This window comes from Rana temporaria, chromosome 4 (assembly GCF_905171775.1).
Source record: "Rana temporaria chromosome 4, aRanTem1.1, whole genome shotgun sequence".
Lineage (NCBI taxonomy): Eukaryota > Metazoa > Chordata > Amphibia > Anura > Ranidae > Rana > Rana temporaria.
The window spans coordinates 378,947,196-378,972,165 of NC_053492.1; the positions used below are offsets into that span (position 1 = coordinate 378,947,196).

Below are 24,970 nucleotides of genomic sequence, written 5' to 3' on the forward strand. Positions count from 1 at the left end.
TGCACAAGAGCAATTGGTCTACCTGGTCTCTGCCTCATCATTGGCTGAGAGACAGCAGCAAGATCCACTGACTCCTGCTGCTGCCAATCAGAGTAATTGAGGTGGGAGTAGCCCCACTCTGCGTGTCTTATGGACACACAGAACGGGGCTTGGGAGCAAGCACGCACGAGTACCCCCATAGCAATCGGTGAAGGAGCCAGAAACTCCACCAGGGACCTCAGAAAAGGAGGATTGGGGCAGCTCTGTGCATAACCATTGCAACAGGGCAGGTAAATATAACATGTTTGTTATTTTTTAAAACCTTTAAGATCACGAACATTTTTTGCACATGCTTTCCTGCTGATGTAAAGTATGTGCATATAAATGGCGTTAGACATCTACGTAAACCAAGCTGTAATTTAAAGTTTCTGTAAACCCAAATATGCACATGCTTTAATGTAGGAGAGGTTTATGGTAACATTAAAATAATAGTCAATATATTGCCATTTATGAATGCTAGTAAATACTTTATTTTAGATCCTTTGTTGGTTGGTTTGTAAGTTCTTCAGCAACCAATAAGAAATGTGTGTGCGGAGCACAATTTAAGCTTGTGATGTGTCATGCACACGTCACTGCATTATGCGGTGTTACTTGCCCTGCTCCACACACGACCATAATTCGTGCCTTGGTGGTCATGAGACCGATTGTAAAAAAAAAAATATAAATACATTTAAAAAAATTCCAGAGTAACCAAGTGACAAATAACCCATTAAAGGAGTGCTCACTTTAAAATTCTTGGACAATTATTATATATATATTTTTTAAATACCCTCAGACTCCCCTGACACTCCTGTCTTGCAACACAGCTCAGTGAACGTGACCGACAGCAGAGTCCTTCCTAGTTACATCCCTGCCTACACGACCTTGAGCTTCAATAAAACCAAGCATTGCTTCCATGTTTATTTTTTTTTAAGCGTTTTTATTTTATTTTTATTGAACGTTTTGCCAAATGACCACATATGAACTCTGCAGGGTACACATGCAAATAAAAATTGGAATAAATTTATTTAAAAAAATAAGAAGAACGTGGATGCAAGGCTTGATTTTATTGAAATACATTGAGTGGCGTTTTATTGAAGTGCATGGTTACGATGGTCACTTGGGCAAAAAACGACACGTGAAAAGAGGTGCTTTGCTGTCAATCACGGTCATTGAGCCACCTCGCATGACGTGTAGGAGGGTCACGTGTATAGTTGGGGAGGGAAAAGGACATTCAAGGCTTCCTCACAATGAATTTTGGAGTATGTAGGGGCAATGCAGAAATCTGTATCTACTGCAATAATGTGGCCGCTCCGAGGAAGGGACTCTAATGTACTGGCAGATAATACAACCCAAACTAGATTTTTAATAGAAAGCAACAGCACACATAGGGGCTGGTTTACTACAACTGAAGAGTGCAAAATCTTGTGCAGCTCTGCATAAAAAACAATCAGCTTCCAGGTTTTATGCTGGTCATACACGGGTCGCATTTCGAAAGAACTTTCTTTTGAAAATCTTATCCAAGGATTTTCGTTCGTATTTCGCACCATTAGTGGGCTGAAGGAACAGACGATTTTCGTGCGGCCACCGAATTTTAATAATCCAACATGTTGAATATTTTTTTAAAAAACAAACGATTTTCTAATCAATGATGGGAGAATCGTGTGAGAACTTTAAATCGAAATGCGCGTGTGCAAGAAAAGAAAAATTCCTGGAAAGAAACGAAGATTCACGGAAAGAAAAGAAGAAGATTCCCAGACACCAACATTTTCTGTAGGAATATAAGGTGAAATTGAAGGTTTGGTCCGTCAAATTTCGCAATCAATGGTGGCACCATCGGACCACAAAACGCACAAAATTTTCTGATTTTCAAAAGAAAGTTCTTTCGACATTCGACCCGTGTATGGCCAGCATTATTATCTAATTTTAATTGAACAAGGTGAATTCAGAAGCAAATTGGCTACCATCCACAGCTGCACCAAATTAGGAGTGCTCCAGTTTTAATAAATATTCCCCCTTAGTGACGAATTATGGAGTCTATGATTAAGTTTTAATGTTTTGGGTTCACTGACACTTTAAGTTTACAAGTCTTTTAAAAGAGCACAGTTTTTGAACTTTCCATTTGAGATCGTTAAACCTCTTTAAATTTATAACACTATACAGGTGTACAGTTAAAAAGTGTTAACTTTCATTTTTAAAAAGATTGCTCCTTAACAAAGAGAAATTAACAAAGAAAATAATCATTTTAGCAATGCCAAGCAATAGGAAAGTGTTTTCTTGTGATTGGAATTTCGAAATTTGTTTAGGAGTTCACTGATTCAGAAAGTTGGTTTCAAAAGAAACAATATCACTGTATTCTGATCAATAATGAAAAAAAAAAAAAAAGAAGATGATAAAATCATTTTGACACAATCGAAATGCACACATATTCACTCAAAGCTCAAGTGAGAAAATACAAAACTTCTGGCAGCGACTGGACTGAGCAAATATGATCTTCTACTGTATCAGTAATTTCATGAGGACTAGCAAATTTAAAAACTCTTTATACAACACAAAAATGGTTCTACTGTCCTGATTTCTCAGGCGTCACCTCCAACCAAGGAAGTAATGCATTTATTCAGTCTTCTGAGAAGCTGCAAACATACTTTGCAATATGTTCAGATCAAGGAATCTGGACAACTTTTCCCAATAAAGAAAATGTTTTTAGATAGATAGATATATATATAAAAAAAACTATGTCCACAGAAATGCCAGATATGATTAACCACTTCTTTTCAAGCGTGTATCTATACCTCCCCTCTTGCAGTAACATAGTTTATTTTGTTGATTTTCCTCAAGGGCCCATGTACAGTGATACAATACTGTTAACCAATCACAACAAAGAGCAGAAGAAGGCCCTGGTCTTGCAGTTCTTCTCCCAGCCTACATCCCACATTCCAATGTCAAGATGGAATACTGAGGTATATAAATTCCGCAGAACGTTCACAAATACATCTGCAATGCGTTCGGAATCAATGTCCATGAAATGATGCTTATTTTCCCCAACTTTTCCTAGCTGTTGAGACTTCCTACTGTTGCAGGTTAAGCGAAAATTTCCACTGCTGCGATAAAGAAGGACTGCATGCTTCTACTGTTAGACCACCGTTTTTGGCATTTCGACTGTCTAGACAAAAGTTGCTTCCGACATGCCTCAGCTTGGCGTTGTTTTCGATTTGTTCCCATTTCTAAATTAAAAGGAAAGTGGGTAAAAAATAATAAATTAAAGGTTAGAGAAAACAAATGTAGATGACTGATCAACCTAATTGTGCTTTTAAAGAGTCATGGTAAAGGGACAATATCTGTGTAAAGTGCACCCCCAGACCCAATGATCACCTTTTTTAGTAATTCAATGCTAAGAAACATTTGTCCGCTGGAAACCTGTCCGATCCGCCGGAAAATTGTCCGGTCGGCCGTACACACGACCGAACATGTCCCCGGAAGCAGACATGTTCGGTCGTGTGTACGAGGCCTTATCGGTTTTTTTTTCACTTACCCGGTGAGGCAAGGGGCGAGCCCCAAGGGGCTCTTGCTTCTGGCTCCAAGCGCCCGGCGCAACCCGCTCCGAGGACACTGAAGATCATGTGGTCACGTGCTCCGCCATAGCATTTAATTGCAGAAGAAACATTGCATGTCTCTTTTGCAGTAAAAACTTGCCCGCTTGCTTTTTTTTTTTTTTTTTTTTTTTTTTACAGCAAAACGTTAGTTCCTCCTTAAGGTTAAATTACAGGCACCTTTTGAATGGAATGGGACATTGCAACATGATTTCTTAAGCTGGCCATACAACATGTCTGTACAATTAACTTTAAATGTACCAAAGCGATGTAATAAGACAAACCTAAACAATCAATTCAGATTTGTATCTAGTCAGATAGGACTACATGAGTTAAGAGAATCTCCTTTAGATGTACACATCGTGGGCACAGTGTTTAGATTTTTTTTCCCATGTATTTGGGCCAGGCAAGGTCTGGGAGCTGCAATCCCTTCTGGCACAGATGAGTACATAGCTAATCTCGCTTGCGGCAGCAGGGATCTCATCACATCTTGCCAGCTTTAGACTTACTGCCGTAAAGATTTCACTGTATAATGCTGGGTTAGATCATGTGATTATGGCAAAGGGTGATTCTATTACTAAGCAATGATTTTTAGAATGAGCAATATTATATTCCCATAACAGAAGCAGGGAAGGATCTGCCAACATACAGTATCTCACAAAAGTGAGTACACCTGTCAGATTTTTGTAAATATTTTATATCTTTTCATGTGACAACACTGAAGAAATTACACTTTCCTACAATGTAAAGTAGTGAGTGTACAGCTTGTATAACAATGTTAATTTGCTGTCCCCTCAAAATAACTTGACACATGCCATTAATGTCTAAACCGCTGGCAACAAAAGTGAGTACACCTGGCATTAGTTGAAGCCACAATGTCTAACTGGTAGAACTTGAATATGCGAACAGAAGATCATGTGGTAGCCTTACAAATCTGGGAACCAGTTTGATGTAAAAAAAACTAGAAAAGCTCACATATCTAATAGAATGCACTTCAACAGGAAAAAGTAGAACCAGATCCTTGAGCCTAAGTTTGCCTTAACCACCTAGACATAGTGGAACAAGAAGCCAGTGCACCTTAAAGTAGAGCTAAAGTCTGCAAGAGTCACCAATTCTCCAAAGGCTCAATGTTCACGAGGCCCATCGCCAACATCTTGACTGGCCAAAACGCAGGAGTTCATTTATCTCGGCACACGGGCACCATGCCTGAAAGACTGCAATCAGGCAGGTATTTTTTTTTTGCCGATGAGCCATTGCTTGTCAGTTTTGAAATGAAAAGCCTGTCTGCTCATATGTTTTTATTTTAGACTGTAATTTTACTTTAAGGGGGATGGATGTATACACTAGGAACATTTCATAATGATCGTTAAATATGAATCCCAATTAGAATTTTTTTTAATAAAAATCCCTTAAAGTATGGTATTAAAGACATATAAAGATGATATATTCTGCTGAACTGATTTTATGCGTATTTATTTCATGATATCTATATAAAAAGGGACAATGAAAGGTTAATGGCTAAAAAGGGGGTTAATCTTTTAAGTAGTTAAAGGGAAGTTATATCACTCAGCCCTCCACCAATGATGAAGGCGGTAAACCATCAAAATGCTTTGGATGTGATCAAGAGCTATGTATACCAATTGAAAAGCCAGTAACCATTGGTAACTGTGATGAGAGATGCCAGGCTCTCACGGTGCACTTGGGGACAGTGGCTGTGATATGCGAAATAATTTTAGTGGCTTGTGAGTATCGTTTTAATCTTTAACAAACCCTTGGTACAACATACCATGCACAAAGATTATTCTTGTTTTCAAGTCATCTAATTGACAATCTGAGGATTGGATCAGTGTGATTTGTTGAAACCCAAGAAGAGCTGTGCAAGAGGGGTGCTGAATGGCATTCCACAGCATGAGGTATGCAGCTCAGACAAGGAGAGCTCAGACAGTGAGACTTGGATGGTGGAAGAGCCAGAGAGCGTAGAAGCTGGACACAATCACTTGTGCAGTGTGGAGTAAATCTACTCAGACTATTTGGGTTAAAAGTGGGGCAGGAGTTCCTGAGCACACAAAACTCTAGAGATTTCTTAGTGTCTGTCTATCCAGTGCATACAGGAAGATCCGCTGGGTGTATTAGTCCCTCTTCCCCTGTGAATTAGAAGAGTTTTGTAGCATAGGTATGTTTTTTTTTTTCCACAATTTTTTTTTTATTATTGATGTAGAAAGGAGCATTACAAGTGTATGTGACAGTCACAATAGACAAGTATCAATACAGAAGTATAACTGGTTTCAGTGACATACATAAATTGCAACAAATAAATGAACAGAGAATACCCATCAAACGATGCTATCAAATGGGGGATTGGGGTATTCCAGGAGAGGGAAAGAAAAAGACGATGAAAAGGATGGGGGGAGGGGATGGGGAGGGGGAGTGGAGGTCACTCCTCCTTCATATGGTAGCATAGGTATGTTTTGCGCAAATAAATGGTGGAAGATAGTACTATGGATTATATTATCAACATAGGAGACATAGATCATGAGATTCTGTTTGGACCTGAAGTGTGTATGGACTTTGAAGAGTATATGGACCTGTGGAAATGATTCTAAAACATTTCTATTTACAGTGCAAACTAATTTGCAACATTTGCTCACAAAGCATATTGAAAAATTTTGCAACATTGTTCCAGGCAGCTGCCCGAGTGGGATGTTATTCTTTGGATTTGTTATCGCTGTATACATCAGTGTTTAAGACTATAGTATAGGAGCCAGCCCCTCAGCAACAACCTGAGGTGCAGACTACAATTCCAAAAAGCAGGGCCATCTACTGATAGTGTAGGCAAAATGGGGGAACTGCAGATGAGCTGGAATAATTGGGACACGTAATTATGCATCTTTGAGGTCCACAGAAACCAGAAAGTCTCCCTGGTGAGGGAAGGTGATGACCGATTTGGCAGATTCCATGCAGACTTTTGAGATGTGAATAAAGACATGCAAAAATTTTGAGTTCCAGAATGGCTGAATAGCCTCTTTAGGCTTGGAAACAAAACAGGTTGGAGTAAAACCCCTGGAACCATTCTGCCACAGGAACTAGGAAAAAAACACATTAAACTAAAATAACTGAGAGGTTTCAATAGTGATCTGCTAGTCTGGGCAGTGACACAGAAGTCTTGGAGGACATAAAACCGAGGAGGGATCAGGGAGCAAAACTCCATTTTATAGTTTTGGGAGACTACCTCCCACACTCAAATGTCAGAGAGGCAAGCTAACTAAGTGTCTGCATAGGTTAACAAGTGTCTTCTGCAATCTGAAAAATGGAGGTGTACCAACATGTACAGGAAAGCATGTCTGAGGATTTTACAGACTGAGTTTGTCAAGGTGGGTCACGATGTGGGGGTTGAGAAGGTGGAGAAAAAAAGTTTTTTTCAAGAATAAGGGGGAAAGGACTTTTGCATTCTGTTCATTGGACTTCTTATGCTTTGGAAGAATGTTGCTCCTGCCACTAGCAGCATCTTGGAAAATGTAAAAAACTGGTCTGAAGAAATGCTGTCCCTTGTAAGCCATGTAGATCAAATGCTTTTTATACAAGGGTTCCACAGTCCAGCACATTAGCCAAGGTACACTTGGCACATGAATGGATAGATGCGACAATTGAGTCAGGAGGTTTATAGCCAACCATCACAGCTGAAATATAATGCTGCAGCCATCTGCTACTTGTGAACTGTAAGCAAAGAGTCAAGCAGCAATTGGATCATTTTAAGGGATTCTGAGCAATCAGACATGGTTTGACAATTAAGGTCACAACCAAGGAATTAAATGAACAGCGACAACAGAGCTCTAGAATGGGCTTCCAATGGCTTCTAGGCGGGGTCCCTAAAGACAGGTGTGTCCTATTCCTAAATGGTAAGCCCCCCTTCAAGGCGGGACACTGCTGGACTCACAGTGAGGATGCATCACTTTAAAAAAAAAAACTGTACTAAAAACAGATAAAAGGCTAATAAATATTTAAAGGAGAGAAGAACAACTTGTCAGGGTGACTCCAATACCCATAGATAAATAATTGGAAAAGTGAGTGCAAAGGGAAAGCCTTTAAAGAGTCTTAAATGATCCAAGACTGGAGACAGCACTGATACAAGCCACTGGCTGTATCATCTAGTTTCAGAGTGGCGCAAACTACATCAACATGAGCTGAAACAGTCTGGCCCGGATTCACAGACAGCGGCGCACATTTATGCCGCCGTAGCGCATCTCAATGTATGCTACGCCGGCACAGAGAGGCAAGCATGGAATTCAGGAAGCCAGTGCTCCCAAAGCTGCGTTGGCGTGGTGTAGATTTCGAAGGCGCAGGTCGGCGTAGGTGGAAGTGGGCTTGCCCCATGCAAATGAGGCATGACCCCATGCAAATGATGGTTTGAGAGCCAGACAAGTACGTTGAACGAACTGCGCATGTGTCGTGGGCGCATCTCCGTGCGCATGCTCATAACCACGTCGGAACTACCCAAGATACGCCGGATCACTGCCTGCGCCATGAACGTAATCTGCGCCCATCCAGACACACGTCCAACGTAAACTACGTAAAAACCGCCAGCTTCTGTTCCCGGATGCAGACATTTACATGTCTGCTGCTGAGTTACACCTCCTTTATGGGGCTTAACTTTACGCCGGACGTACAACTTGCGTGCACCTCTCGTAGACTGCGTCGGGCGGGCGCAGGTCCGTGAATCGCCGTATTTTCCTCATTTGAATTTGAATGGCTAATCAATGGCAGCGCCACCATGCGGACAGCGTAAATGTGCGCCCACCCTACGCCGACGTAGGCAAGTTACGTCGGTGGGATTAAGCCTGTTTTTAGGGGTATCTTAGTTTGTGGGTACGGCGCACAGATACGACGACGCATATTTGCACTTACGCGGCGTATCTGGAGAAATGTTGGTGCAAGTGCTTTGTGAATCTGGGCCTCTACTGCTAGACTACAACTGCTCAAGGACAAGCCGATCAGTCAGGGACTGGAGCTACACAGAAATGGAGTCTCTGCAGCTGATGGCTTGCAAACCGCTGAGCCTGTGGGGATATCAGAATCTGCAGGGTTGGGCAAGGAAGCATGCATGTGGCCTCTGTTATCAGAGTCAAAAAGAACTGGTTAATCTGGGTCCTGGGTTCATAAAATCTTGCATGACCATGCCAACAACCTCAGCAAAGAGAAGATAGGGCCCAGCCACACCTGATGGAGTCAAACAGCATAGAATCTAAGATCAGAGAATAGCATGATTTCAGGCCGCTGATGTCGGCACTGTCCGAAGGCACAGTTTAAAATTTAGGCGGGATGCGACCGTGTGGCATTAAAAATAACATATAAGTCCAGGCTAAGGCCTCAGATACTCCAGAAGAATGCACAGCTGGCAGCAAGTGATGATTGGATGGCTGGAAGTGACCAATGTAAGTGGGCCACAAAAAAACAGACTGAAGTACAAATTTCCATGTGACTCTTTGCGAGCAAAAGCTACAGTGTGAAAATAGTGGAAAATGTGTGTGCTTCAATGCTCCCAGCAGATGTCAGTATTTAGTGCCACAACCTTAACCCCCTTTCACTGCAGACACAGTACACTCCAAAAGCCAGCAGCAAAAATAAATAAAAAATACAGGGCTTTTTTGTTTGCTAGTTTCCAATCCTGTAGGGAGCAATAAAACCCAAAAGGTAAAAAGTCTTCCTGTGTCCCTCAACAGACGAGAAAGAAAAGAAAAGTTGAAATTCGTTTTACACCCCTCACATTTTTGTAAATATTTTATTATATCTTTTCATGTGACAACATTGAAGAAATTACACTTTGCTACAATGTAGCAGTGTAAATTTGCTGTCCCCTCAAAATAACTCAACACACATTGATGTTTAACCCGCTGGCAACAAGTGAGGACACCCCTAAATGAAAATGTCCAAATTGGGCCCAATTAGCTATTTTTCCTCCCCAGTGTCATGTGTTACAAGATCAGACACACAAGGAAACACCTTCGCAGTGCGGGTCGGCTTACGGAACCCGAAAGGGACCAACATCTCTGCCACTTCCACAGACTCCTCCATCTTTAGAATATCTTGCACTGCGGTGATAGGATCACCTACCAGAGCCCTCTCGTGCGCTGACCCAGAGACATCCTCACTGTCCGACCGGTCTCGGTCCGCATCCTCAGACACATCAGAACCAATTTTCATGAGCCGCATCAGAGTTGTCCCCAGAGGATGGCGGGGGTGCTTTTTACCCCCCCCCCCCGTGTTCTCATGCACCGCTTTCACCTTGGCAACAAAGGCCTCCAGGATCGCCGACATAGCGTCCACCTATACAGCGGGTGCAGGGGGACCGGTTGCCAACTCAGGTGTTTTAGGGGGAGATGCGTCCGCTTCTGACGTCATGCTGACCCACGCGCCAGACACAAGGGGACTCCTAGCTCCTGCAGAGACGAGGGGCCCCCCAGAGGACCACCCTAGAACAGTCACCACACAGCTTCCGTCCGCCTCCCATCTGAGGCTCTTTCTCTACAGCCGCCTGTGTCAGTCTGAGTGCTAGAGGCCAAAAACCCTTGCAAAATGGGCACAGAGTGGTCGTACTGTAAACAGACCACAAGAAAATGGCCACCGAGCGGCAGATAGAGGCCAGAACAGTCACCGGGCACAGCCAAAATGGCCGCCGAGCGGCAGATAGAGGCCAAACGGGCGCCAGTCACAGCCAAAATGGCCGCTGAGCGGCAAATAGAGGCCAAAACAGATGCCGGGTGCTGCCAAAACGGCCACCGACCACATGGAGGGAGAAACACACAGGTATAAAAACACAACTCCGATAAGGGCAGCACATCTAGCACCCCAGGAAGCGGACCCACAGCGCAGTTCCCCACCCCAGATGGAGCCCCCCAGGTAGACCCCCGGCCCCCCGCAGCTAGCCTAGCTCTTAGAGCCCAGGGAGGAGGGAAGGAGGAGAGGGAGGAAAGGAAGGATGGAACCCCCTACCCAACCTCCCTGGGAATGCCCAGCTATGTCCTCCTGTCGGAGCAGGGGACTGCTACTTACCCGTCCTGCGTAGATTACGCTGGAAACATCCCAGACAGACAATCTTCTGCGTGGTGACGGAGGTGACTGTCAGCCCGGCCTGCTGTGACTCGGCCATATAGACCGGTCATATGCATGCCCCGGAGCATGTAGCTCACTGGCCACCCGTAGAGTGACGGGCATTTCGTGGACGACCCAGTGCGCAGCTAAAGTCGGCACACGCTTGATGGCCCAAACTGGGGAGACTACAAGGATCTGGGATCCAGCCTGTCACCCAGTCGGCAGTTGATAGAAGATCACAGGAAAAAAAGATAGAAAAGAAAAATCTCCAGGCCATGGGCCCGAAGGGAGCCATGTCCTTCTCCTATGCTAGGCAGAAAAAAACTGACCTGCGAGATGCAGGGAGAGGGGTTGTACCCGGGGGACTGCCTCCCTGGGCAGTACTGTTTAGTGTGTGATGTGATTAACACTTTCTAACAAGCTTTCTGCCTAGTCACTCCTCGAAGGCCAATACCCACTTTATCAAGATTGCTTCTGTGTCCATCCATGAACGAAAGAAAAAGATGTACTCACTTTTGTGAGATACTGTAAACTATTCATTACTCTATCCAATACTAAAAAAGTTTTTCCTTTCCTTTCAATATATTTTCAAATAAATCTTTTGCTACGTCTTAGAGTGTTTCAAAAGGACATTAATTATTATATCACGTGTGAACCATGGGTACAGTCCTTACTTGTCTACTGTCGTTTTCTCTGCAGCCTTGAAGTTTTATAAGAGATCCTGGTGCTCGGTCCACAACAGTAAGACAAAGATCCATGTGTTTAACCGACTTGTCTTTCGTAAGAGCCCATTCCTGAAGTAAAAAGAATACAGACAACCAGGAAAATTTGTTAAAAAAAAAAAAAATAGCAAAAAAAAACTTTTCTTACATTTCTTACAACTCACTTTTTAGGTCTTTAGCTCTGCAGCCAACATATAATTATTATTCTTGTCATATTTAATAGCAGTGAAACATATTAAAGTATCTTCTCCAAACACAAGCTTGCCAAATCCAAACTTGAAGGTCAAATTAAACCCTCATACAGTATATTTCCATCTGCCATCTTATCCTCTATTTACAGTAGATTTGCATTTCCCATGGTGCTGCATATGTGATCAGCTAGGACATCAGCCATTGAGGACTTGAAATATCAAGCTAACAATTAGAAGTCATCACCAATGGCAGGACTTGTCACACACTATTCCTATTACAAGGGATGTTTATATTCCTTGTAATAGGAATAAAAGAAGTGTAAAAAATAAAAATAATGAAGTAAAAAAAATGCCCCTGTCCCCAGTAGCTCGCGCTCAGAAGCGAATGTGAGGTACCACACATGTGAGGTACCGCCGCGTGCGTTAGAGCGAGAGCAATAATTCTAGCACTAGACCTCCTCTGTAAAAAAAATCAAGCGTTGCCTATGGAGATTTTTAAGTACCGAAGTTTGGCATCATTCCATGAGTGTGTGCAACTTTAAAGCGTCACAAGCTAGGTATCTATTTACTCGGCGTAACATCTTTCACATTATACAAAAAAATTGGGCTAACTTCACAGGCGTTTGAAAAATGATTGCGTAAATACCGTGCAAGATAAAAAGTTGCAATGACCGCCACTTTATTCCCTAGGGTGTGTGCTAAAAATATATATATAACATATACACATACATTATACATATACATACACATTATATATATATATATACACACATATACACACACACACACATAAAATGTTTGGGGGTTCTGAGTAATTTTCTAGCAAAAAAAATATGCTTTTTACATGAAGGAGAGAAGTGCCAGAATAGGCGCGGTATGGAGTTAAAAAAAAAAAACAGTAAAAAGTTAGCACAATTTTTTGGAATAATGTGAAAGATGAAGTTACGCCGAGTAAATAAGATACCCAACATGTCACGCTTCAAAATTGCACATGCTCGTGGAATGGCGCCAAAGGTCGGTACTTGAAAATCCCCATATGCAACGCTTAAATTTTTTTTACTGGTTACACGTTTTGAGTTACAGAGGAGGTCTAGAATTATTGCTCGCACTCCAACGTTCGTGGCGACACCTCACATGTGTGGTTTGAACACCGTTTTCATATGTATGCGTTAATTTCTGCGTGCGAGCACACTGGGACAGTGACACTTTACTTTTTTTTTTCTTATTGTTAATTTGACTTTTTTGTTTTTTAAGTTGACACTTTTTAAAAAGAAAACAATGTTTTTGATAACTTTTATTCCTATTACAAGAATTGTAAACATCCCTTGTAATAGGAATATGGCATGATTGGTCCTCTTTACAGTGAGATATGGGGTCAATAAGACCCCACATCTCATCTCTAGGCTGGGAAGCCTGTAATAAAAAAAAAAAAAAAAAACACATCTCAGCTTTCCAGGCGAGGCGGCGCCGATTGTTTGAATGCAGAGGCCTAGCATGACATCATAACATTGCACCCGACCTCTGACGATCATAGAGAATCTATGGTAAACATCCGGGGCCGGTGGATCCGTTCTCCGCCTCACCGATCGCATCGGTGAGTCGGTAGAAACGCCGGAGGGCGGCGGGAGGGACATCCCCTCTCACCACCCATAAGAACAATCAAGCGGCTGACCAGCCGCTATGATTGTTCTTATGGTGTAGGGAATCGCTGGCTGAAAAAGACAATACCTGAATGATGTCTGTAGTTGCAGGCATCATTCAGATATACCCGCTCAAAGTCAAGGACGTCATATGACAGCCAGCGGGCGAGAAGTGGTTAAAAAGTATGTCAAACCTTGGTGCACCCCAGTCTAAATGGGGTCTTTCCTATTTTCACATCAGAGTCCTTAGACCAAAAAATATGAAAACTCTGCATTGATTTGACAGTAAAACTACATTATAAAAATTTTCAAACAGAATAACTGTCAGCACATCTGCATGTAAACATAATTTAATCAGATGGTCTGTATTGTGGATCAGGCCACGGAACCACATAGGACCTTGACAGTTTAAAGCTGGGTTCCCAGGCATCAATGTACAGGGGATGGACAAATATATGGAAACACTACATGATTTCCAGGTGTAAAAATGTACGTTTCGCGTTGAAAGCAGATGTGATGCAACATTCTTTTGCTTCAGGGAAGCCTCACTTTCGTCATTCACTGTGTGAGCTGCTAGTAATACAGAGCCATGTCAGAGCTTACAGAGTTTCAAAGAGGGCAAATTGCTGGTGCCTGCTTAGCTGGTGCCTCTGTGACTGAAGCTGCCAATTTGCAGTGTCGCGAGGTACAGTATCAAAGGTTATGACAGCATATACAGTTTCCGGGAAAACGTCACCCGATAAGCATAAGCGCAGTCGACATGGTCAACTGACCGAAAGACAAAAGGACATTGCGCGGGATTGCGACCTGTTTTTTTTTATTTTTGCATGAAGAATGGTTTCTGATTCCATTATCCACAAACCTAGACTAATGCCGCGTACACACGGTCGTTTTTCGGCACGAAAAAAAATGACATTTTTAAAATCAGCATTTAAAATGATTGTGTGTGGGCTTCACAAAAAAAAAAAATTTGAACATGCTGCATTTTTTAATATTGTTTTTTAAAATGTCATTCAGGTTGTAAAAAATGATCGTGTGTGGGCTAAAACGACGTTTTAAACCCGCGCATGCCCAGAAGCGAGTTATGAGACGGGAGCGCTCGTTCTGGTAAAACTACCGTTCATAATGGAGTAAGCACATTCATCACGCTGTAACAGACAAAAAAGCGCAAATCGTCTTTTACTAACACGGAATCAGCTAAAAGCAGCCCAAAGGCGAATAGAACTTCCCCTTCAGAGTGCCGTCGTAAGTGCTGTACGTCAACGCGCTTTCTTCATCATATTTCAAAAATGATGGTGTGTGGGCAACATCGTTTTTAAAGCGGGGGTTCACCCCAAAAAAAATTCTAAGATTACATCCAGCATACTAACATACCATGCAATTGTTCCTATTGAAAGCTTAGCTGATTGACGTCTGGTGAAAATCTTCCCATGTCGCATACACCGCGCGTCACCAGTTTTCCGTAAATAGCCGACCTGCGAGTCGGCGCTATATGGCGCCTGCGCAGTCAGCTCTACACGTATGCCGTATAGCGCCGACTCGCAGGACGGCTATTTACGGAAAACTGGTGACGCGCGGTGTATGCGACATGGGAAGATTTTCACCAGACGTCAATCAGCTAAGCTTTCAATAGGAGCGCCCAGTCCCGCAGTAATCAGAACCCGGAAGCCCGGCGAAAATAACAATTACACGGTATGTACGGAGAAAAAAAAGGGATTTTTAATACAGCTTACCTGTAAAATCCTTTTCTTGGAGTACATCACGGGACACAGAGCGGCATATTCATTACTATGTGGTTTATATGGAGTACCTTCAGGTGATGGACACTGGCAATCTCAAACAGGAAGTGCCCCTCCCTATATAACCCCCTCCCATAGGAGGAGTACCTCAGTTTTGTAGCAAGCAGTATGCCTCCCAAAATGGTCCCCATAAGAGGGGTGGGAGCTCTGTGTCCCGTGATGTACTCCAAGAAAAGGATTTTACAGGTAAGCTGTATTAAAAATCCCTTTTTCTTTCTCGTACATCACGGGACACAGAGCGGCATATTCATTACTATGTGGGATGTCCCAAAGCAATGCTTACAATGAGGGGAGGGAGAACATCTTCCCAAGACAAAAGGATTTAATTTAGAGATATACTCAAATCATAATAAATCCAACTTAGTTGAGAAAAAATGATTTTAAATTTTACTCAAAAGGGAGCCCCCCGGAATCCGAGGGTCTCAAACTGCAGCCCGCAGCACTGCCTGCCCAAAGGCTGTATCAGTATTCCTTCTTACGTCCAACTGGTAGAATTTTGTAAACGTGTGGACAGAAGACCAGGTTGCCGCCTTGCAAACTTGAGCCATAGAGATCTGGTGGTGTGCTGCCCAGGAGGCGCCCATGGCCCTAGTAGAATGAGCCTTTAATGATAACGGAGGAGGCAACCCCTTCAAGCCGTAGGCCTGAGTGATTAACTGTTTAATCCACCTCGAGATGGTGGATTTTGCAGCTGCCTGCCCCCTCTTGGGCCCATCCGGTAAAATGAACAACACATCTGTTTTCCGGATCTTCTCTGTAGCTTTAAGATAGGCCTTCATGGCCCTGACAATATCCAAGGTATGCAGCAACCCTTCCTTTCTGGAAGTAGGTTTAGGAAAGAAGGATGGCAATACCAAATCCTGGTTTAGATGAAAACTGGATATAACCTTTGGTAGGAAGGAAGGATGAGGGCGGAGAACGACCTTGTCCTTATGAAAAATAAGATATGGTTCCTTACAGGATAAGGCTGCCAGTTCCGATACTCTTCTGGCGGAAACCATGGCGACCAAAAATACTAACTTCCTTGTCAGTAAAACCAAAGGAATTTCAGCCAACGGCTCAAAAGGTTGTTTCTGTAAACTTGACAGAACAAGATTTAAATCCCACGGACAAAGCGGGGATTTAACTGGAGGATTAATACGTAAGACCCCCTGCATGAAGGTCTTAACCAGCGAGTGGGTGGCCAGCGGCCGCTGAAACCATACTGACAAAGCTGAAATCTGTCCTTTGATTGTGCTTAATGCCAGTCCTCTATCCACTCCTAGCTGGAGAAAACTTAATACTCCATCGATGGTAAACTTACGAGAAAGCCATCGCTTGGACTCACACCAGCCTACATAGGCCTTCCAGACCCTGTAATAAATCACCCTAGAGACCGGTTTCCTGGCTCTGATTAGGGTAGAGATTACTTTCTGAGACAGACCTCTACCCCTGAGAATCAGGGATTCAGCTTCCAGGCCGTCAAATTTAGATGCCGTAAGGCAGGGTGGAGGATCGGACCTTGCGATAGCAGGTCTGGCCATAGAGGAAGAGTCCAAGGGTCTCCCACTACCATCTTTAGGATTAGTGAATACCATGCCCTTCTGGGCCATGCTGGAGCTACCAAAATGACTGGTATGTGCTCCACCCTGATCCTGCGCAGCAGGCGGGGTAGTAACTGGAGCGGGGGAAATGCATAAAGAAGTTTGAACTGATGCCAAGGGCAAACTAACGCATCGGTTCCGCAGGCCCTGGGATCCCTTGTGCGGGACATGAACCTGTCTAGCTTCTTGTTCAGTCTCGATGCCATGATATCCACGTCCGGCACTCCCCATTTCTGGCAGAGTGTCTGAAAGACCTGTGGATGCAGAGACCACTCCCCCGGCAACAGAGTCTGGCGACTTAAGAAGTCCGCCTGTAGGTTGTCCACTCCGGGAATGAATATAGCCGATATGCAGGGCACATGGGCTTCTGCCCACAAGAAAATCAAGCTCACTTCTCTCTGAGCGGCTTGACTCTTGGTTCCCCCTTGGTGATTTATGTATGCCACCGCCGTGGCATTGTCCGATTGTATTCTCACTGGGAACCCCTGCAGTTTGGACGTCCAAGCCCTGAGGGCTAGTCGAGCAGCTCTGAGCTCCAAGATATTGATGGGCAACTGCTTCTCTGCCGCTGCCCAAGTGCCCTGGCGAGTGCAACCATCCAAAATTGCTCCCCAGCCAATCAGGCTGGCGTCTGTGGTTACTATCTTCCAGGTCACAGGACTGAACGTCTTTCCCTTCAGGAGATTCTGAGGGTTTAACCACCAAGATAGACTTTGCCGGACTCTTGGTGAGAGTGGCAAAGGAATCTCTAAGGCCTGAGGCCTCTTGCTCCATGCTGACAGGATGGCTGCCTGCAGGATGCGAGTGTGGCTCTGAGCGTACGGTACCGCCTCGAATGTGGCCACCATCTTGCCTAGTAGCCGCATACATAGGCGAACAGTTGGCTTTCTCTTGCTTAGAACTATTTGTATTAGCTCTTTGATGGCCTTGACCTTTAATAGAGGTAGGAACACCTTCTGTTGTTCTGTATCCAATCTCATGCCGAGATATTCCAGCTGCCTTGTGGGCAGAAATGCTGATTTGTCTCGATTTAGGACCCAGCCGAACCTCTCGAGGTACTGAACCGTGAGGGCGACTGCTCGTTCCAGGCCAGGAGATGAGTGGTCTACGACCAAGAGGTCGTCCAGGTAAGCCAGGACCGTGACCCCTTGGGTCCTTAGATTGGCTAGGACCTTCGTGAATACCCGGGGGGCCGTAGCCAACCCGAAGGGGAGCGCCACAAATTGGAAATGACGCTGAGCCACCGAGAAGCGTAGAAATACTTGATGTGGCTGAAAAATTGGCACATGAAGGTAAGCATCCTTTATGTCTATGGACGCCATGAAGTCGTCCTTCTGGAGCACGGCGACAGCTGACCGAATAGTTTCCCTCCGGAATGAGCGGACCTTTAGGTACGCATTTACTCCCTTTAAGTCCAAAATTGGCCTGACATCGCCGTTGGGCTTTGGGATGATAAACAGGTTGGAGTAGAACCCCAATCCCTGTTCCTGGACTGGTACTTCTACTATCACCTTCTGGCACAGCAGATGATTCAATGCCGCCATCAACGCGGCTCCTTTCACCGGGTCGCCTGGTACTCTTGACTCCTGGTAATGAGGAGGAGGGAATTTTAAAAATTCTAGTTTGTAGCCCGTGGCCACGGAAGACCGTACCCAGCAGTCGGGAATGCTGGCCTCCCAAACTTCTGCAAAGAGACGTAGCCTTCCCCCCACCATCGTGGGTGGGGGCGCCCCTTCATAAGGCCGACTTGGGGGCTGGCTTCGCAGGCTTGCGGTACCACTGCTTCTTGCCCCCAGTGGCTTGGCCCTGTGGCTTATTGTTAAAGCCTGATCTTGCAGGAGGCCGTCGATACTGTCTGGTATTAGAGGGCCCCTGTCCCGGGGAGGGCTGGCGCTTAAACGCGGGCCCTCTGGCTTTCTTCTTGACTGGCAAGAGAGTGCTCTTGCCGCTTGATATAGTCTGAATATATCTATCCAGATCTTCTCCGAAGAGTCGTCCTCCATGGAAGGGAAACCCTACCAGGAGTTTTTTGCATGGGGGCTCAGCCTCCCAACTCTTCAACCATAAGAGCCTTCTCATATGGATTAGAAATAAGGATAAACGTGATGCCTGCTGGATGGAGTCCTTGATAGCATCCACCGTAAAGCGTATAGCCCTCGGTATATCCGAAAATTCCTCTGCCTGCTGGGCAGGGATAAGTTTAAGCATTTGCTTAGTCTTATCTGATAATGCTTGGGTAACTCCAATAGCAGCCACACCGGGGGGCGCCCACCTTTTGGAGAATTTCTCCTCCATAGGATATAAAACAGAGAATTTTTTAGGTGGTAAAAAGACTCTATCTGGCTTAATCCAATCCTGAAACATGACCTCCTCGAGTAGAGGATGGATCGGAAAAACTGCGTTGCTTTGAGGCATTCTTAATGAGCCTAAAGTTGAAACTGCCGATACTTGAGGTTCTGGTATGGGTAACTTAAATGCCTCATGGACCATGTCCGTTAAGGCCTGAACCCACAAACTTTCCCCTTGGGAGGCTGAACCAGACCCCTCAGTATCCAGATCCTCGATCTCTGAACCACCCTGGTCCAGAGCGTCAAGTCTATCCAATTCCCCTAGGGAAAGGATCTCTGTGTCTGAGGGTTCTTGCTCGGGTGACGGAGACCTAGTCCGCTTTCTACCCGATATAGCCTTAGCTATCCTTTTTGCCATTCTTTTCTCTAGTTCACCTAAAGAAACAGCAAGAACCCTCTCAGTGACAAAGCCGGGGTTGGACTGACCTGAATCAGCCCCAGCACCAGATCCCCCAGGTCCCATCAAGGCGTGCCCTGATATGTCCTGTGGGGAGAGCAGCGGCATAGCCGTGTCTGAGCCCTCGGATTTTGCGGGGGAATCCCCACCCTTTGTACCCTCTGACCCAGAAGCCATGGTACAATACCGAGGTACACCTGCTATCACCCAGCCACAGACGTGGCTAAGGGGATCTGTCGGTTTGGGAGCGATAGAGACTAACGCCCAAACTGAGAAGGGAGATCAGCAGTTCTTTCCCTTCTTCTCTTTTTTTTTTTTTTTGAAGAGGAAAAGAAACCACTCTGTCTCCCACTAAGTATTTCCAATAGCCATCTGCTGAAAAAAAGGAAAAGAAAACCTATCTGTAGGTTTGACAGTCCTTAGAAAAACTGCAATCCTTCCTTTCGCCACCGGGTGTCCTCGGCGTGCTCCGCTCTGTGTCCTCCTCTCCTCTAGCTCAGGATGACACTGAGCTCTTGGCAGCTAATGGAAGGGCCTCCCCTTCCTTTATTTGTGATTCGCCGCCCACAGGGACGCGCCCCCACCACGGAAACGGCGCGAAAATCGTTCATATCTCGGGCCCCGCGCGCGCGCGCCCGTCGGCGGGGGCCATCACACATGGAGGAGGACGGAGCAGCGCAGGCACCCAGGCAGGTAAGCCCTTTAGGTAGGTCCCAGACCTCCTTTTTAGCATGGGAAAAAGGCTCCCCTCTCACAGAGATCCCACACCTAGCGCCAGCAGCCCAGCTAAGCAACACTTACCAGGGAGGTCACATATTACTGGGGAAAAAGATTGAATCATCCTGTCTCTGTCATAGACATAGTGATTCCTTGCCAATGCAGAGCATACCCAGGCATGTCCCCCTGTGCACCCCCTGCAGGGAACCTGCTAAGAACCAAGTTCCGCAAGCTCCCCCAATACTTACCTGCTCCATGCCGCAGGACTTTTGCACAGCAAGAGGTCCAATCTTCCCCCATCTCCGTGGGTGCGTCTAGACCTTCAGGCCCTGGGTTCCTATGAAGGAGCCACTGTCCTGGGCCCATATAGCACCCTGGCAACAGAAACATTAGGCCCCAAAAGGTTTCTAAGTTCTGGGCCCAGGGTCCAGCTCTCTGAACAGAAAGCATTATGGGCTACACCCCAATGGTTTGGGGTCCGGTTGCTGACCACTTTAGCACTGAGGCCTTTGGACAGAACCGGTTAGCCCACCTTAATCCCAAGGATGTGGAGGTAAGCTAAACCATGACCAACACCTAAGACACTGGCGAAAAAACTGAGGTACTCCTCCTATGTGAGGGGGTTATATAGGGAGGGGCACTTCCTGTTTGAGATTGCCAGTGTCCATCACCTGAAGGTACTCCATATAACCCACATAGTAATGAATATGCCGCTCTGTGTCCCGTGATGTACGAGAAAGAAAAAAAAATACCAGCATACTTTACATGTCGCTAGTATGCTGGATGTAATCTTAGAAATTTTTTTTTGGGTGAACCTCCACTTTAATGATGAAGTTGGAAAAACTTCGTTTTTTGAACATGCTGAAAAATCTCATTTTTTTTCATGACGAAAAACGACCGTGTGTACGCGGCATTATACTTGGCAATCCCAGGAGAATTCTGTCAGTCTTGGGGGCCAAAAGCAGTCCAACACCATATTACAGTAACTCACAAAAGTGAGTACACCCCTTACATTTTTGTAAAATATTTTATTATATCTTTTTATGTGACAACACTGAAGAAATGAAGCGTTGTTATAAATGTGAAGTAGTGAGTGTGCAGCTTGTATAACAGTGCAAATTTGCTGCCTCTTCAAAATAACTCACACAGCCATTAATGTCTAAACCACTGGCAACAAAAGTGAGTACACCCTTGAGTGAAAATGTCCAAATTGGGCCCAATTAGCCCTTTTATCCGTCCTGGTGTCATGTGACTTGTTAGGGTTACAAGGTCTCAGGTGTGATTGAGGAGCAGGTGTGTTAAATTTGGTGTCATCGCTCTCACACTGGAAGTTCAACATGGTATCTCATGGCAAAGAACTCTGAGGATCTGGGAAAAAAAAAGAATTGTTGCTCTACATAAAGATGGCCTAGGCTATAAGAAGATTGGCAAGACCCTGAAACTGAGTTGCAGCACGGTGGCCAAGACCATAAGGCGGTTTAACAGGACAGGTTCCACTGAGAACAGGCCTCGCCATGGTCGATCAAAGAAACTGATTGCACTTGCTCAGCATTATTGCCAAAGGTTGTCTTTGGGAAACAAACGTATGAGTGCTGTCAGCATTGCTGCAGAGGTTGAAGGGGTGGGGGGTCAGCCTGCCAGTGCTCAGACCATACGCTGTACACTGCATAGAATTGATCTGCATGGCTGTCGTCCCAGAAGGAAGCCTCTTCTAAAGATGATGCACAAGAAAGCCCACAAACAGTTCTGAAGACAAGCAGACTAAGGACATTGATTACTTGAACCATGTCCTGTGGTCTGATGAGACCAATATATACTTATTTGGTTCAGATGGTGTCAAGCGTGTGTGGTGGCAATCAGGTGAGGAGTACAAATACAAGTGTGACTTGCCTACAGTCAAGCATTGTGGTGGGAGTGTCAGTCTGGGGCTGCATGAGTTCTGCCAGCACTGGGGAAAGGGAAAAAGGAATGCCAACATGTACTGTGACATACTGAAGCCAAACATGATCCCCTGCCTTCGGAGACTGGGCCGTAGTATTCCAACATAACGAACCCAAAAAACACCTCCAAGACAACCACTGCCTTACCAAAGAAGCTAAGGGTAAATGTGATGGACTGGCCAAGCATGTCTCAAGACCTAAACCAGCATGCTCCGGGTGGTGACGACATAATTACCCCGCCCCCTTATGTTGTCACCACCCGGAGCATGCTGGGACGGTGACATCAAAGGAGGCCTATATAAAATCGCCACGCACCACACACCCGGCATTACAGTGGGAGGGAGCATCGAGTCAACATCGAAGAGGAGAAGGCGGCGACGCAGAAGACCAGGCCCCCGCTGGTGAAAGAGCTAAAAGAAGACAGCGGTGGTGCCCCGCAGAAGAGAAGAAGAACCGGAAAGCGAGAGAAGAGACCCCCCCGAAGTCGGAAGAAGGGAGAAGCCCGGGCCCCCGCTGGTAAAAAAAAGAGCTGAATGAAGACAGCAGTGGTGCCCGGCAGAAGACCCCCGAAGTCAGAAGAAGACCCCCGGAGCTGCCTAATAAACTACTTTAAAAACCTGTGTAGTGTTTTTTTATTGACATTTTTCTTCCACCAGGTGAATGGGTAGGGGTACGATGTACCCCATACTCATTCACATAGGGTGGGGGGCCGGGATCTGGGGCCCCGTTATTAAAGGGGGTTCTCCCAGATTCCGCTAAGCCCCCCGCCCCGACAACCAACGGCTAGGGTTGTTGGGAAGAGGCCTGCTGAAAGTCGTGTTGCCCCAGTGTGAACAGTCTCTTAGGGGTGTACTTACTTGTGTTGCCAGAAGTTTAGATATTAATGGCTGCGTGTTGAGTTATTTTGAGGGGACAGCACATTTACACAGTTATACAAGCTTAACACTCACTACTTTACTACACTACTGTAGCAAAGTGTAATTTCTTCAGTGTTGTCACATGAAAAGATATAATAAAATATTTACAAAAATGAGAGGGGTGTACTCACTTTTGTGAGATAGTGTAGGTAATGATTTAGTTCTTTGACAATACTTGTTTCCATAATTTTTGTCCAACTTTTGTGTATACTTTGCATTACATTACACAGTAAATATTTTATAGGATGTTTTGCAGGGCTGTGCCTTCTATAAGAGAAGGCCTGAAATGTTAAAGGAATAAAGCATACAGAGATCTCTTAACACTTAGTTGGAGTGGATGACAGTAATCACAGAAAAGTGATCTGGACTATGCAAATGTGAACAAACTTTTATAGATACAAGCCTTTTTATCTTATGGATATAAATTACACTTTAGGTCTGCATGTACTAATGACTGTACACAAAGATTTACGACTGCAATTAGTTGACCCAAAGCATATGCAAGATTTCTGGACACTGATAAATCTTTTCCAGCCAATATTCCTCCCCAAAAAATAAAATACAAGAATGCCACATTATTATAAAGGCATACATACAGCAAGTTGGGACTTATTTTAATCCTGCACATGCTCATGTTAATGTACTTTTCTCTACCAGCTCAAGATTTAAAAAAAAAAAAAAAGCTGGAAAAATCTGCATGTAAATCCCTTTCACGCATTTGTCTGTATTTGTAATAAAGTTTGTTTTCTTTAATAAACCTCTACCAGTTGATGTAACCTGGTATTTAAGGTGGTAACAATGTAGCAGAGGAATGGACACGCACAAGGCCTCCATTTATGGGGATACCATACAGAAAAATAGAACCAAAGTCGAAATTCAAAACATCTGTAGTCAATGCAAAGCATTACTACAGCAGGTCTTGATTTGCAAAAATATGGATACCGCCAGTTGATTCCTGACCCACATTTTTTAGGGTGCCAAAGTTTTTGTTACTGTATCGATGCATGAAGACGTATGCCATCAGCTTTGTTCCTGCTAAATATCTGCCTCTACCTTGCCTGTCAACAAAAAGCCACTCCTGTCTTGGTCAATGTAAATGCTTATGAACAGCGAATGCCTAAAACAAATCACATATACAGCCCACTTGCTTCTGCTCCAACTGCATAACAGAACTTCTGTAAGAGGGAAATCTTCGTAATTGTGCCCACTCACTCCAATTATCTATTCTAGCAGCAAGCTAAGAGAAAGGCCAATTTTATGTGCAAAAAAAAAAAATACCTACAACAGTTGTAACATTTAAATATTTGTTTTTTTTTACTTTAACTGCGTGTGACCGACACAATACAGGAGCCAACAGATGTAAATGTGAAAAAAAAAAAAAAAAGAAGCAGGCACTGCATATACAAAGTGATGCCCCTTTTTGTAACAACTTATTGAAAGGCACTCCGGTTATTAAAAGCTTAGCAAAAGGCACTCCATTTGACATACCGATTAATAATTTTTGCTGGGGTTTTGGACATTTCATATGAATCAGAAGTAAATGGAACAGCTTAAAAATAATGCCATCAGTCCTTTCTATAACGGTCCAATACGTACTTGGTTACCCCCTGCATTATGACATTCATAGACACCCACAACTCCATCTGCAAAATGGCCCAATGTGTCAAGACAGTTGGTTCCTTGTTGTAAGGCTCCGAATGCAATGTCCTGATGGTCAGGAACTCTAGAAATAAATTGAAACAAATCAATGAAAATATAATAATTAATCTGTGCACATTACATACTGTAGCTTCAAATACTTTAATAATCAGTATTCCCTGTAACAGTTTGTCTGTTATTTCATTTTGAACAAAGCCAGAAAACGCCATGCTGTTATTAACATGCAGCGCTGGCACACTCATGAAACGCACACCATTTTAATTAAAGGATAAGTGTTCCCTTGTGATAAAAATAAAAATTAAATGTTGTGTCTCTTTGCACACCTGTCTGATTGAATGCCTTTAATTAGCAAGAGCCATAAAA

The 24,970-nt window shown here is 44.3% G+C and overlaps 1 protein-coding gene across 2 annotated transcripts in view; it reads right to left on the minus strand.

The window, feature by feature from the left end:
* Positions 1–485: 485 nt before the first annotated feature.
* The window catches only part of GALNT2 (polypeptide N-acetylgalactosaminyltransferase 2), a 183,146-nt gene continuing 158,661 nt past the window's right edge, over positions 486–24,970 (minus strand). For both annotated transcript variants that reach the window (XM_040351011.1, XM_040351009.1), the window contains exons 14-16: positions 24,545–24,671; positions 11,369–11,488; positions 486–3,242 (exon numbers count right to left, since the gene is read on the minus strand). In XM_040351011.1, coding sequence (XP_040206945.1) covers positions 3,087–3,242; positions 11,369–11,488; positions 24,545–24,671 — 403 coding nt within the window. In that variant the 3' untranslated portion in view covers positions 486–3,086. The remainder of the gene's footprint in view (positions 3,243–11,368; positions 11,489–24,544; positions 24,672–24,970) is intronic.